The 13,615-nt window shown below is 48.2% G+C and overlaps 1 protein-coding gene across 1 annotated transcript in view; it reads right to left on the minus strand.

Moving 5' to 3' along the window:
- Positions 1-1,568: 1,568 nt before the first annotated feature.
- PCBP3 (poly(rC) binding protein 3) overlaps positions 1,569-13,615 on the minus strand; it is a 62,321-nt gene continuing 50,274 nt past the window's right edge. Inside the window, 4 exon segments of the mRNA XM_088536730.1 lie at positions 1,569-2,456; positions 5,031-5,200; positions 9,877-9,929; positions 13,108-13,167. Coding sequence (XP_088392856.1) covers positions 2,420-2,456; positions 5,031-5,200; positions 9,877-9,929; positions 13,108-13,167 — 320 coding nt within the window. The 3' untranslated portion in view covers positions 1,569-2,419.

Here is a 13,615-nt window from a genome sequence, read left to right on the forward strand (position 1 = left end):
ATGCGTAGAAAGCAGAGCAAAAAGCAGAATGAGGCTGCTCCTGCCATACATCCCTGCTGCTGTCTGCCTAGCTCAGTGCTTGTGGCATCAGCCCCATCGGGGACCCAAGGCACAGCGAGATGGACCAGCTCCCTCTGTACTCCGTCCCTCCCAGAGCACATCGGCCCCTGCCCCCGGCCGCCCTCGGTGTCTGCCTGCAGCACAGGGTCTCAATTTAACATGTAAAACCTGGGTCCTGGGCCACAGCAGCCCAGCTGAGGTCAACAGAGCGGAGGGACTTCCTTGTAGTTGGCAAAAAGAGATTTTCCCTGCCAAAGCCCTTCGGTGCTTGGCACGCTCCCCTCGCGCTCCGCTCACCGGTTGTGGCTCTGCAGGATGCACATTCGAGCTGCCCGGGGGCTGCAGCAGCAGCAGGGAAGTTTTAGCTGGCTGCTACATGATCCCGGGTCACCGTCGGGAGCTGCTGGGAGGGTCCATTACACCGAGAGAGAGTTTTTTTCCTGCTGAGACTCACACGCGGACATTTCACTCTTTCCAAAGGAAAAACCCCTGTGCTAGACTGGGAGGAGGATATCCCGAGTGCCAGGCGCCCGTGGCTAAATCCCCACCTTGCCACTCGGCTCTGCGCTCACTGGGGTCAGCCCTACAATTTGGGGGAGGCAACATTTGGTGCCTGGGCTCCCACCCTGCTCTGGCCTCGGCACAAACACACTGGGGCTGCTGCCTTCCCTGGAGGAGCTACTAGCCCCATCTGTGCCCATTCCCACTGCCAGATGCACCTGGGCTCGCCTGGCCAGGGAACAGGGACATGCTGTGGATGCAGGGCCACGTGAAAGACACAGCTGAATCCCAACTGCCAGGGAGAGCAGCGGGCTGGGAAGGGGCATCAAAGCATCTTATTGAGGAGCTGGAAAGCCCTCTGCCTCTGTGAAGGACTGTGGGGGCAGGGCTGGGGGTACTAAGGGCCACACGGTCTTGGGGCTCATCTGAAAAAAAATGACATATTTCCTAAGAGTTACAGTGCAAAAATGTATTACGCAGCACCTTAGTTGTGTGGGGACATGATATACTATGCCCCCCTCATTTGCAAAATGGGAAAATGTACACTATACATTTCGTCCAATAGGGAATTAACTGATGGAAAACAAATTTGTTTCCCCTTGTAAGAAATGGGAGATGGATGAAAAGATACGAGAGCCTGGAAGCAGAAGGCAGGTTGAGCCCAAAGGATCCCAGGGAAGGACATGTGGCCTAGACATGGCAAATCTGCCCAGACAAGGCAGCCAGTGAGAGATGCTTATCGTCATACTATGAGTAGTAAATTAATTTTAGGGAAAAAATAATCAAGCATTGTGCAATCAAATACCCTCCCCTTTATAAAAAGAAGGTCTAGAGCCACTCAATAAGTGCATCACTCAGTGAGTGATCCACAGCAAAATATCTAAAAAGGCAGACAAACATGCACTGTGAAAAATCACACTGGAGACCCAGGAGAAGAATAGTCAGAGCCCGTTGGTAGCAGAGCTGCACAGACATTTATTGAATACAAACATTGACAAACACGGCCGGCTCACAGAGCTTCCTGAGCTATCATCCAAAAGTTGCTTGTGGGGATTGTCATAAGAGTGCTTTCAAAGGCCCTGGGGGGTTTTAATCCTGAATAACTGATTTCTCCCTACTTTCAGTTGCTTGTTAATTAAAAGAGGGTTTTTTTCATGATTATTATTCCCTTTCTTTAGTAACAAAAATGGCTTGTCTGGACCCTGCCACATTGCAAAGGGAATAGAGCATATGTAAACCAAATGAATGTAAGCTTGGCTCCTGCACATTCTGCTTCCAAAATGACATGGGGTAAGAAAAAGCTATGCCTTAATCTCAGGGCAAGGAGTCAAGGTTGCAAAGGTGAGCCAGGACAAGCAAAATGAACAAAACAGGGGCATCTAAAGGAATAACTACAAAAAAGAAAAAAATACTTTGAAGCAAGCAGAGCTCTGGATGGCATCACAGTTCCATAGGCTACAGCAAGTACTGTCAATGTCAACTCAAAATGTTTAAATAGCTAAGCTAGACTTACACTAGAGATACCTCATCTCCTGAAGTCTCAGCAGTGGAAAGCCCCTTCCCTCCCTCCCCCACTCCCCGTAAAAGCAGATGAAGTAGTAACACCATTCACCGAAAACAAGGACCATAACTAAAGAATTCAGGAGCAGTACCAGGAGCACAGGACGGAGCTTGTAAAGAAACTTCCCAGTGTGTGCATATGTGTGTATTTATATATATATATATATTTGTTAGTAAAGAAAAGAGTATCTATGGAGATAAAGGGGAAGACGGTAAATATACAGATTGTACAAGCTGGGTGGAGTGTCATTGGCTTGAGAGGGTCGGGTGATGCAGAATGAAGGATGGTGGGTGGAAATTAGAGTGCGCCCATTCCAGTGACCTCAGACGTCAGCCTAGAATAGACAGGGGCAAAGAGAGGGGGGAGGGAGGAGACAAAAACAAATACTTAATAACCAGAGCAGAAAAGAAAACGAAGATCCTGTGGGCCAGCATTCCTCCTCTTGCCTACACCCCGCTCATCCTCCAACTCACACTGTCTTCGCTGAGGGTCTAGCGTGAGGCAACAACTCAGGCCAGCCTTACAAGAAGCAACACACTGAAAGCGGCCCAAGCATCTATTTTTTTTGCCTCACACGTGGCTGCTTGGACATAGAGTATGTGGCCTAAGGGTGTCCCACCCTCTCCGAGTGCCCTCAATGGGGAGGCATCCTCTAATGGATACCCATAGACTCTGAGCACACTCCTGAGAAGGAGACCTAGAGCCAAAGATTCAGCTACAGGGGAGACAGATTCCCTCCACCTAAAGTCACAGCAATATCTTGAAGGAGGTGATTTATTTTTTCCCAGCAGTTGAATTCTCACTGGGTTCCTTCAACCCCTGAAGTCTGGTAGGCTGCTCAGGAGATTGGAGGAAGGGTATTTAAAGCAGGATTGCAGGTAGAAAGTGGCCTCTGAAGCTTGCAGCAGTGTGCCACAAGCTTGATAGAGGGTGACTTGATGACTAGTCAGTTTGGATTTTGGGTCCTTAAAGGAGGGGGCAGGCACCTACAGAAGCAAGGCCCTGAAACACAGAGCCGGCCAAGCATCCAGCTGCCTTCTCTCCCTGCAGGCACAAACACCCGCTGCTGCCCAGGTAATGCCTCCGCTGGCGTTGTGCTGTGGCAGAGACACTATCAGTGATGGGTGGAGACAACCTGACCACGCTGCCTCACTTCTACAAGTATCTCTCCTACCACAGATGGGTAACAACACTAGCTTCTCTCTCACCAGGGACTCGTTTGGCTTATAACCTTCAAACTCCCCTCATCTCTTTGTTTTCCTCTGCATATTGAAGCAGTGGGAGTCAGGGATCTGTTCAGTCCTCCCCCTGACAAACTGCTGCCCTTCCCTGTGTTAGTCACAGCACAAGCTGCAGTTCAGTTAGCCCTCCTCCAAGAGTAAAGAGCCCCTCGCTTTGTTTTTCTTTCCCTTTTCTTTTCTCAAGCAGTTGTTGGGATTAAGAGGTGTCAGGAAAGCAGCTCACGCAGTGCTTCCAAAGCACCTCCAGGAAGCGAGGGGGTCCCATCCCTCTCTTGTGAGGCTGGAGGAGACACGGACACCGGAGAGGTGCCACAGGTCAGAGCAAAGGTGCTTCGGCACAGTCAAGGGGAGCAGGGTCAGGACAGGATGGCGGAGTTTGTTGCAGGTCAAGGCTGAGGTGGGTCGGTGCAAGGAGAAGACAGCTCGTACAGATCTTGCCAGTGCTCCCAGCCCCTTGCCTAAATGAACATAAAAGTCTTCACTGAAAGCCTCCCCCTCCTCTGGACCCTCATTCTGCCAGAGGCTGCTCAGAACAGCGCTTGTCCTACATGAACCATGCCGGTAGCAGGCTGGCACGGTACCAACTCCGGCTGCTCTGGCCAGTGTGGGCAGTTGGCTTCATGAGATGTGCGTCTCAGTTTGCACTGCTGTGCAGGCTGCGTTTCTGAGGAGAAGCATCAGGAGACTCCCTGTCCACCACATACAAGTTTGTGCTCACAGGCAGACAGGTTTGCATTAAATCCAAAGTTCCCCTAGAAACAGCACACAGCCAGCCTAAAGTCAGTCAGTTCCACTTCAGTACCAACTTCTCTCTAACTTTATCGTCCTGCATAATCTCCTCTTGCAGTTTCTTGCTTGCCACAAGCAGCCTCAGCTTGCGTGGTCCATGACCCAAACGTAACACAGACAGCATCAGGACCCCAACTGGAGTCAGCGCTAGAAAAGCCTGTTCAACTTCATCTCAGCTCCTATGTGTCCCTGGAAGGTCCTGCTGTGCCAAACTTGTTAGAGAAATACCGATATGGAAAGGAAACAATCAGGCCATTCCCATGTCTTTTATTTATTGGACCATTTGATTATTTTCACCAGATAGAGGAAAGCATTTTGGAGACCTGGACACATGTTAAAATGCCTCTGAGATGGTATTGAGACAGTTGGTCTGTACAATTTTCAGTGAGGACAAGGCCAACCCACTGAGCAGTCTCAGATTATGCCTTCCCACCACCAGAACAAATCCATCTCCATGTCCTGTCTGAGACCTCTACCTTGTTTGCAGGGAAAAGCAGTGATTTTGCCTAGTTATAAAGCAAGAATCCCCAAGCGAGGACGGCAGGTGGGCGAGTGACCAGCCCCACCGTTGGCTCTAACACAACCTGTGGTTGCTTCGACAGCAACAAAGCGGCTTCTGGTCCCCAGCCAAGGTGCTCGTCTGAGAAGAGGCCTCGCAGGTGATGTCTGATCCCCATCCAGAGGATTCAGCAAGAAACCGTCAGTGCACATGTCACGTGCCGGCCCAGAAAGCCTCATGAAACCCCTCTTAGCCTGCAGTGACTGGAGCACTTGCTACTCTCCAAGCTCCTGCAGGACTTATTCAGCCAGCCTCTCTCTTTACGGGAAGGTCGCAGAGGCAGGGCTGGGCTCGTGTGGCCTCCGCTAGCGGCTCTCACCTGGCGTTGATGAGGTATTGAGCGAGGCTGATGTTGGCAGGGGTTCCTGTGATGGTAATTTGGCGTTCCGATGATCCTTCCGTGGCATTGGCGATTTTGATCTGCGCTCCAGACATCTGTCGAATTTCATTGATTTTGGTCCCTTGGCGTCCAATTATGCAGCCTATTAGCTAGAAAAAAGTATGGAGGGAAGGTCTTAAAGCAGAAGCTCAGGCAGTAACTGGTGGGATGCAAGTGCAACCACATGGTGAAGGTCAGAGGGCTGGCAGAAGCCCTGCTCACTCTGCTCAAGGGTGTGAGTGACTTTAATGCTCATGAAAACAAGCGACTAAAAGCACTGGGTTGAATCCCACCTTAATATGAGCAATATTCTCCCAGGATACTTTCATCATGACTTTTAGCAATCTGTTCCAGGCTAGTCCATTGGGAGCAAATTTTAACATGAACACAGTGCCAAAGAGCTCTGAAGGTCTCAGAAAGGGAAAGATGCCTTTATATTATACTAGGTTTATTTCTGGTCATGTCCTGATGGTTTGGGAAACCATCAAGAAAGGGAGCTCTAGATCTCACCTTGCTGTGAGATAGGATGGCTGAGCCTGTTGGGTGGCTGTGTCCTTGAAAGTGCCAGACATATCCTGGCAAAGCTACTTCTCTTGCTGCCCTTTCAATGGATTTACACCTGCAAGGAGGACCCATCCCGGCTCCCTCACCCAGTGCACGCTGACATACCCACGTGGCCAGTGGATCCCAAGGGTACGGAGCAGTGGTGGCAGGAGCTCACAGGTGATACTTAGTAAAGAAGGGGTCAAGGGGTTGTGCACTGATGAAAAATGATCCTGTCAACAGTAATGGTCTGTAACATTTGTGAACGTTAACTCCTTCACTGCAACGTGAAATTTAGAGCAATCCAAGCTCTCCACCATTCCCCCTAACCTTTCTCCCAAGAAGTTGTCTCTTAGGGTGAGAGATCAACCAGATCTCTCCACCCATCTCTGCTGGCTGCCACTGTGGGCTGATGTGGCCAGTTCCAGCATCTACCAGAGGCTCGCTGCAATGGAAAAGCTGGCAATGTGGAGGATGAGGAACAGATGGACACAGGGAGAGGGAAGAGAGCATAGGAGAATAGCTTTGTAGTGGGGAGTGATGGAGTTGCTGCCTTTTTCTGAACTACGCTTCAGGGCATACAGCTCCAAAGAAGGCCCATCTCCTTGAGATAGTTAATGCTTCTCTGAGATGGACAGGAGCAGCTAACTCTGGATGGGGTGGGAATGGCGTGCACAGCGAACTCTGACAAGCTGTCCAAACTAAATCCCAAGGTAAGACGCCTATCAAATGCTGTCTCTTGTGAGGCAGAAGTCCAGTTAGCTCACTATGAAAGTGCATTAGCTTCCCTCAGTGTGATTCCCTGCCACAGAGCCCAATAAATAGCAATGGGGATTTGATTACAGGATAGAGATTGGAAAAACTTGCAATTCCTGAATATTTGCATGATCAGTAAATCAGCATCTGATTTTCTGAAGCGTCAGAGCCAGCACCTTGGTAAGAGAATCAGGCCTTGGTCACAACTCAGATCTGCTTCTGGCTTCTGCTCAGCTTGCAGGTTAACTGCGTTAACTCTTGTACTATCTTTACAAAGCAACTGGGATGGCTCGGGCCATTCCAGGCTCACATCCCAGCAGAGCATTTGACTGCATTTCAACCTGACCACAAGTGATGATACTTTTTTCGATACGTGTCTGAGGATGGCAATAAATCGTGTTCCAGACTTCTCCACATTTATCTCACTGCTAGTCACAACTAACCTGAAGATACTTGTACAGAGTGCATAACCAGAAGAAAATAACCATGCCATTTTTCAAAAGTGCCAATTTAACCCCAAATGCCCCCTCAGTAGGTGGAATCATACACTTTTATTAGAGTATCACATTATTCACCCTATCCTGTACATCCTGTACTGCACACAAATTCCCTGTCCTTCTGTCTACAGAAGGGCCCGAAGATGAGTACAATATGGAGCAGCAGCATCCTGAGAAAATGTGCTCAGATGATATTTAGGAAACAAGGGCTTATCTCAACCAGTGCGCATGTCTTCCACAGCCTCGCAGCCAGCCCCAGGCTGGGGACACTGCCAGAGGTCTCTGTCCCAAGCCTTCCCCAAGCAGGGACACCTCAAAACTAAGGCCCCATGCTCAGGACTGGGAAAAGGGTATGTGAGACACTCCAAGAGTGAAGGCCTCCCATCTCGCTGTGCCCTGTCCCAGGGAGACCCTGCTGCTCTCAGAGAAATTTCCTTATGCTTCTTTGGGATTGCCCTGGCCATAGATCATGCCCATGGTCTCCAAACCTTTTGCCCTTTGAGGATGGTCCATCTGCCTCTTCCCTGTTACCCTGTCTTAGCTCCTTCAGTGTGACAAAGCACACATGAAAGCTCCGTTTCACCATACGCCTCTGACAGAATGAAGAGCAAGTGGATTGCACTACAAAGTTACAGCACCAGGAAAACATGAGACTTCTACTTGAAAACATGTCTTTCATACTATTAACTTTTTTTTTTTTCCTGAGATCCAGAGGGCTGAATATTCTCAGTGGCTCCTGAGGGGGACCTTGAGATTTGCTCTTAGTCACTAGTGGATCAGCTTACAGTTTCTTCAAGCACCACTGCAACAAATCAAGATGACCATTTTTTCCAACACATGCAGGAGGTGTACCTGTGTGCCCTCATCATCTATGAACATTTAAGTCCCTTTCCAAGGTCACATCTGGGAATTTGGAATATGGGACATTCATTTTTAAGTCTTTCCAAAAGCTCTGTTGACCACCCTCTAGGGCACGTTCCTTAGCTGTGCAGCGTAAAAGCCACCCACAGCCATATCCATCTCACCACCTTATTCTTCACCTACCAGGTAGACAGGTAGCGAGGGTTAACAAACCTGAATGAATGCCCCACTGCAGCACTGGAAAGATGTGGATTAGCTCTTGGGCTGCAGCATGATGTACAGCCCACCACCCACCTCTCCTTGTGTTCATAGTGCAGAAATAGCTCAGCCTGGAGAGGGTTCAGCAAGAGACAATCACATTTGGGAACCTGTTAGGGAGACAGTTGGGGCCAAATCTATTTAGAGAGGAGATTTTTAGTGAGATCTTTGCACAGCATTGATGTTCCTCCTGACAGTCAAAGGAATGACAACATCTAGCACCTAGGAGCTGACAGCATGATGCTGCCTTCAGGGTCACTTCTTGGATCCCTCTCAGCTCTATTTGTCAAGGTTCTGAGGAAACACAGCTGGACACAAGTCTTATGAATGAGGTGATAGCTGGATTTCATCATCAGATTTCCTTGAAATCTGCTTCTCTGCAGCACAACTGCAAGCTAGTTTGTGCCCCCCTAAAAATGAATCTCTCAGCACTTTAAGAGACAGACACCCAATCCGAGAGAAGACGAGCAACAGTTTAAGAGTCCCATGGCAGGTCAAATGACAGAGCAGGCCCCTTTGCAAGGTAGCTCATATTCCCATATATGTCCTTGTGGTTACTAGATCCATGTTCCCCCACACTAGGCAGATATGGTTGCTGCAGCTTCAGGAACACTTGCAGATCTCCTGGAGGGGTTTCTTAATCAGAAGAACAGAAGTAGATTTGGAAAGCCGTCCTGTTGCCATGCACAGCTTTGGTACTGTCTCCCAAGTCTCTTCTCTGCAGCACTTTTCACACATCTGTTTGCCCAAGGGTGAAACATCACTGAGGATTTCAGCAGGCAGATGCTTGGAGGCTGCTCGGCTGCTGCACCTCTCAAGTGGAAGGAGCTCCTGCATGCGTCCCAAAGGAGCACAGGTCTCCAGGCAGTCGTGTCCGAGATGGCTGCTGTTCTTTTACATCCCAGCCTGACTCTTAAAATAGAAGACAGGAGTGGACAAAGCAGCCAGACCTGATGCAGAAACTGCTGAGAAGGGCAGGCTGAGGGATCCTCTTGGCAGTCTTTGCCCACTTGCTCTGATCATGATTCAACAGCAGGCTGGCTTTCAAACCCATGGAATCAAGTGAGATCCTTGGATACAGGTGCCGGTTGTGTGGGCTCTCCATCTTACCTACTCATACCTGAGCATCCCTGAGCACCCTCCTTTTACCACTCAGAGCCCAGCATGACTCCAGCTTTCTTCCAACAACCATCCAAGTCCAACATCTACCTTACCGCATCAGTAAGACCGAAACCTGACTGCCACCACAACTAAAAGGAGATGCACTGCCCTTTAAAAGCTAAAAGCTTAGCACTTTGTGGCATGAGTAACACTACTTATGTCCTCTGCAGGCCCCAAGTAAACACATCTAAGCTGAAACATAACTTTAGATCTGCCAGCAGGATATTAAGCGAATGATGCTGGGATTCAGCAGAGAGCACAGAGATAGACTGGGCAGCCCTCTCTCTTTCCAGCCCACTTTAAACAACAAGACAGTCTCAGCTGATGCGCAGCACTAATCACACTGGCTTGGCAGTGCTCGGGATGGGAGGGAGCTCCCTTCTGGACATGTTTCATGAGCAATAAGTTCACTTTGAAAGGAAAAAAAGGAACATTAAAGAGGATTTTTATCTAGGAAAGATATCACAAGGGTAAAGTCCAATGGGAACTCATGTTTTATAGTGTTTTCTGACCATCTCCCCAAGCAACAAGACAGTAGGAACTGTGCAAATGGCATGAGTGAACTTGGTGAAGTGGCTTCTCTAAGGATATTTAATAGGGTGGATTATCTGCAGCTTAATATATATATATATATATATATGTATATAGACACTCGTACACACATGCGTGCGCACACACCCAGAGGAAGCATTCGGAGCCACTATACTTACATCATTGGGAATGGTGAGTTCATGAGTACTGGCCGGGGGACTGGCATCCAAACCTGGGCATATGCAAGGGAAAACGGTTACAGCTTGCAGAGGCAGTGTGGTGGATCTCCTGGTACTTTACCACAACAGTAGACATTACAAATGCTGCATATGGCTCCAGGGCCGGGAGGGAAGGGGATCACACATTCTGGTACAAGGAGAAGGAAGACGGTTGCTACCTAACTCTTCCAGAGCTGGTTACCACCTTCACCTGCTGCCCCTGGGCTCCTCAAGCTGCTTCTCATAGGTATCATGCTGCGGACTGCAAACACTTTCCTGGCTCTTCTCCTTTTCCTAAGACGCGCAGGGAGATCACGGTGCTACTGCTTAGCTTGCTCCTTGCTTCTTGCTCAATTCTCCCCCCTAGAAGGGCTTTTGAGGCAGGTATGCTAAAATGCAAGGTTACGGCCGTGGGAAGCCCTCCTCTGCCAGGGTTTGCAACGTGCTCTGCAAGTGAAGGCCCCTTAGATTTGTAAGCTGAACTGCGGGCAGCAGCTGCAGGGATGTGCACGCTAGCTGCACTCAGGACTGCTTGTTGCCCATCCCCACAGCACGTATTCACCAGTGAATACAGCAGCCTACTTCCTCCCAGGCTCTCCAGGGAAAGGAAGGACACTTTCCCTTAACGCAGAAAAGGTTGGAGTCAGAAGACTACTGCATACAGCAGATGGCATCTCATAGCACTCCAATTCCAAATTAAATTGCCTCATTGGCAAAACTGGGAAACCCTACTGCAATCCTGCAAGATAGCAGCTTTCTGATAGCTAACTTTTTTTTACAGCTGCCACAAAAACTTAACTGTAGAATATAAACTACAAATGAAGACTTTTAAGATCAATGTGTTCAAGTGTCCAAGAATCAGCAAGGTCTGCATCCAGTAAAACAGAATAAAAGGGATGTAAGGGAAAGAAAAGGACAAAAAGTGGAACTATTGAAAGCAAAAAAAAAAAAAAAAAAAAAAAAAAAGCAATTTTGCCAGAGTCAAGTGCTGCATTTTTCTCAGTTCCCCTGACTCACTGCAATGAAGGCACCATTTACTCTGCTGCTATGAGACAGCACAGCAGCAGCCCTGAATGTCTAGTCAAAAAATCCAGAGAAGCTGCTAAATGCACCGCTGCCTCAAAAGTACCATGCAGCTGATGCAAACAGACATCAAGTCTTGCTAGTCTGCACCTCCATCAAGGCTTTCTGTGTAGTGAAAGAGAACTTCCCTTCGCCAGTTTTGTTGGCAGCAACAGTCCTGGTTTTAAAAAGTAACAGGTCAAAAATGACATTTTTCTAGATACCAGCATTTTCTTAGAGAACAGCAGCTGTGAGAGTGCTATGTCCCAGACTGGCCTTGGGATGGCAGCAGGAAGAGAAGAAGGGTGGACTGACCTTAAAAGAAATTGGACAGGTAGGTGTTTGCCTACTGTAGTTCCCACAGATCAAACATCTCACTCCAGCTGAAATGTAGCCACTTGAAAAAGTACATCAAAACCATATTCCTTACATTGGAATCCCATTTTAATGCCTACTCCTAGAAATAAGACGATCAGGTGTCCTTTATTTGCTAACATATAATTCAAATACTTTCCTGAAGGTAGCCTCCTAGCTACCCCATTTGATGGGGAAAGAACTGAGTCTCCCCTATAAAGATGCAGTGCCTGAACATAGCGCACAGGTACCTACTTGAAGACAGTCTCTTTACCATGTTATTCTTCAGGATCATAAAAGGAGGTGAAATGCAGAGGGGATCAGTACTCTAGCTGGCAGTCCTACCCCTGCCTTCGACTGTGCCTCATATACTTTTACCAAAGCCTGCAAAAAAGGGGTGCCTCCATGTCTTGGTGTCTTCCTTGACTTCCACTTTGCATCTTGTTTGGAGCTAGCATGGTCACAAGAACCCCTTGTTGCCCCCAAGTCCCCAAAGCCTATTGACCACCCAAAATCTCCATGGACTACCCTATCCAGGTAACATGTCTGCCAAGCCCGGTACTGCCCAGCACTCCTGCCAGTCTTCCTGGGATGCAGGAGAAGACAGAATCTGCCTAGCCCAAGGATGACAGACCCACAGGGTCTCCTGTGGGCCTCCTGATCTCCTTGTCAGAAAATAAAAGGCTCGGTCCAAAAGTGGCCTGGATTTGTCAGAAAATATTTCCTGAAGGCTATGGAGTACTACGAGATGGCATCATAAAAGTGCTAAGGAGTCCATGGCTTTGGAAATTCAGATGTGGCTCCTCAGACTTACAGATAAGAAAGATCCATCGATCACCTTGTGATCTTTTATTTTAGCATACGAGATCCTTCACTTCCAACACGTACACATAGTCCTTGTGGCTGTAACGGGAAGAACCTGTGTGCTCAGCCAGGGCAGAATTAGTGCCATGAGCAATCACAAAGGACAAAGCAGAACACTGAACAGAAAACAAGGCTTTACACATTGAAACTAATGAATCACTTTTTGCTAAAGTCTTGCAGGATGTATTCCCATGGTCTGTGTTTGCATTTTGTAGTTAAGCAACGTCCCCAGAGTCTTTCGAGGCACATATCAAACACAGCCTGGATGCCAGGGTATGCACTGCGTAGGTAGAGGGGCAGGTATCTCCCATTTCACTGTGAATCTTCAAGACACAAGGTAATTTATCTTAGCATTGGTAGGTTATTAAAAAAAAGAAAAAAAAAGTATGTTTGGAACCTACAGACCCACATGCAGCTGTCAGTACAGCACATTTGAAATAGAAATTCCTCTGATTACAGCCATGATGTGACCCCTCAATGTCCTGCTCCGATTACTCAGTGTCCTCCTGCCCCACTCAAAATGTAGCTCATCTCAAATAGTTTAGAGATGGCTAAAACTGCATGTTATCTCAGTTCCCACAGGCATTTTTCTATTGTTTCTTGGAGAAGATCATACAAAATTAAAAGCAATAACAGAGGTAATAACTCTGATGTCTTGCCATTATTTGGGTAGAAGCTTTACACATACATCAAGAAAACAGGTAATAAAATACAGGTGCATTTCTTTTGACATGCTCTACAAAAGAGGCAAGGCAATGTACTGACTGGTCTCTCCCTGCCCACCAGAAAACACGCCATGTTCTCCGCAAATAAGACAATTTATCCAGAAGCACAATGACACAGTCCTATTTAAGAAATATATTACAATAGAAGCCTAGTTATTTCCCTGTAGTTTTACTTTTTATTTTTTACCTGATGATTGGCCCATCAGATTTTGAGCTTCTTCGGAGGAATGTAAGGGCAGCTTTTCTCCTGAAGAGCAAAGAAGAAACAGATTTAATGCTTTTGCCTTCAAGGAGATAAGCAATGTCACTTCATCTAGGAAGCTCAAAATATGATGAACATATTGTCAGAAAAGGCATTTCCAGCTGGCACTTTGGCCACTGAGTAACAAAGATACTTCAGAGTATTTGAGCTCCCTGTGCTCTGCCTGCTCCCTAGCTCGCCATGTAACATTTTAGCCGGAGCACCAGTTTTGCAAGGAGCGCTGCTGAGACGTTACAGAGCTGCCGCCCTCCCTGCACGTCTCCGTCCCATCCTCTCTTCCCAGCAGAGCGGTGCCATCCTCGCCAGCTCGTGCACTGCTCCCCGAGAGCCACCGGTGCCACGGGGAAGGGCGCAGAGGAGCTTCCCTCCCTTGGCACGTGGAGCGGGGCTGTCTCACCTAGTGCAGCTCAACGCACGCTAGCTCCTCCGGGCT

This window comes from Tinamus guttatus, unplaced genomic scaffold, assembly GCF_059628265.1.
Source record: "Tinamus guttatus ecotype Peru unplaced genomic scaffold, ASM5962826v1 Tinamus_guttatus_pri_ptg000702l, whole genome shotgun sequence".
NCBI lineage: Eukaryota > Metazoa > Chordata > Aves > Tinamiformes > Tinamidae > Tinamus > Tinamus guttatus.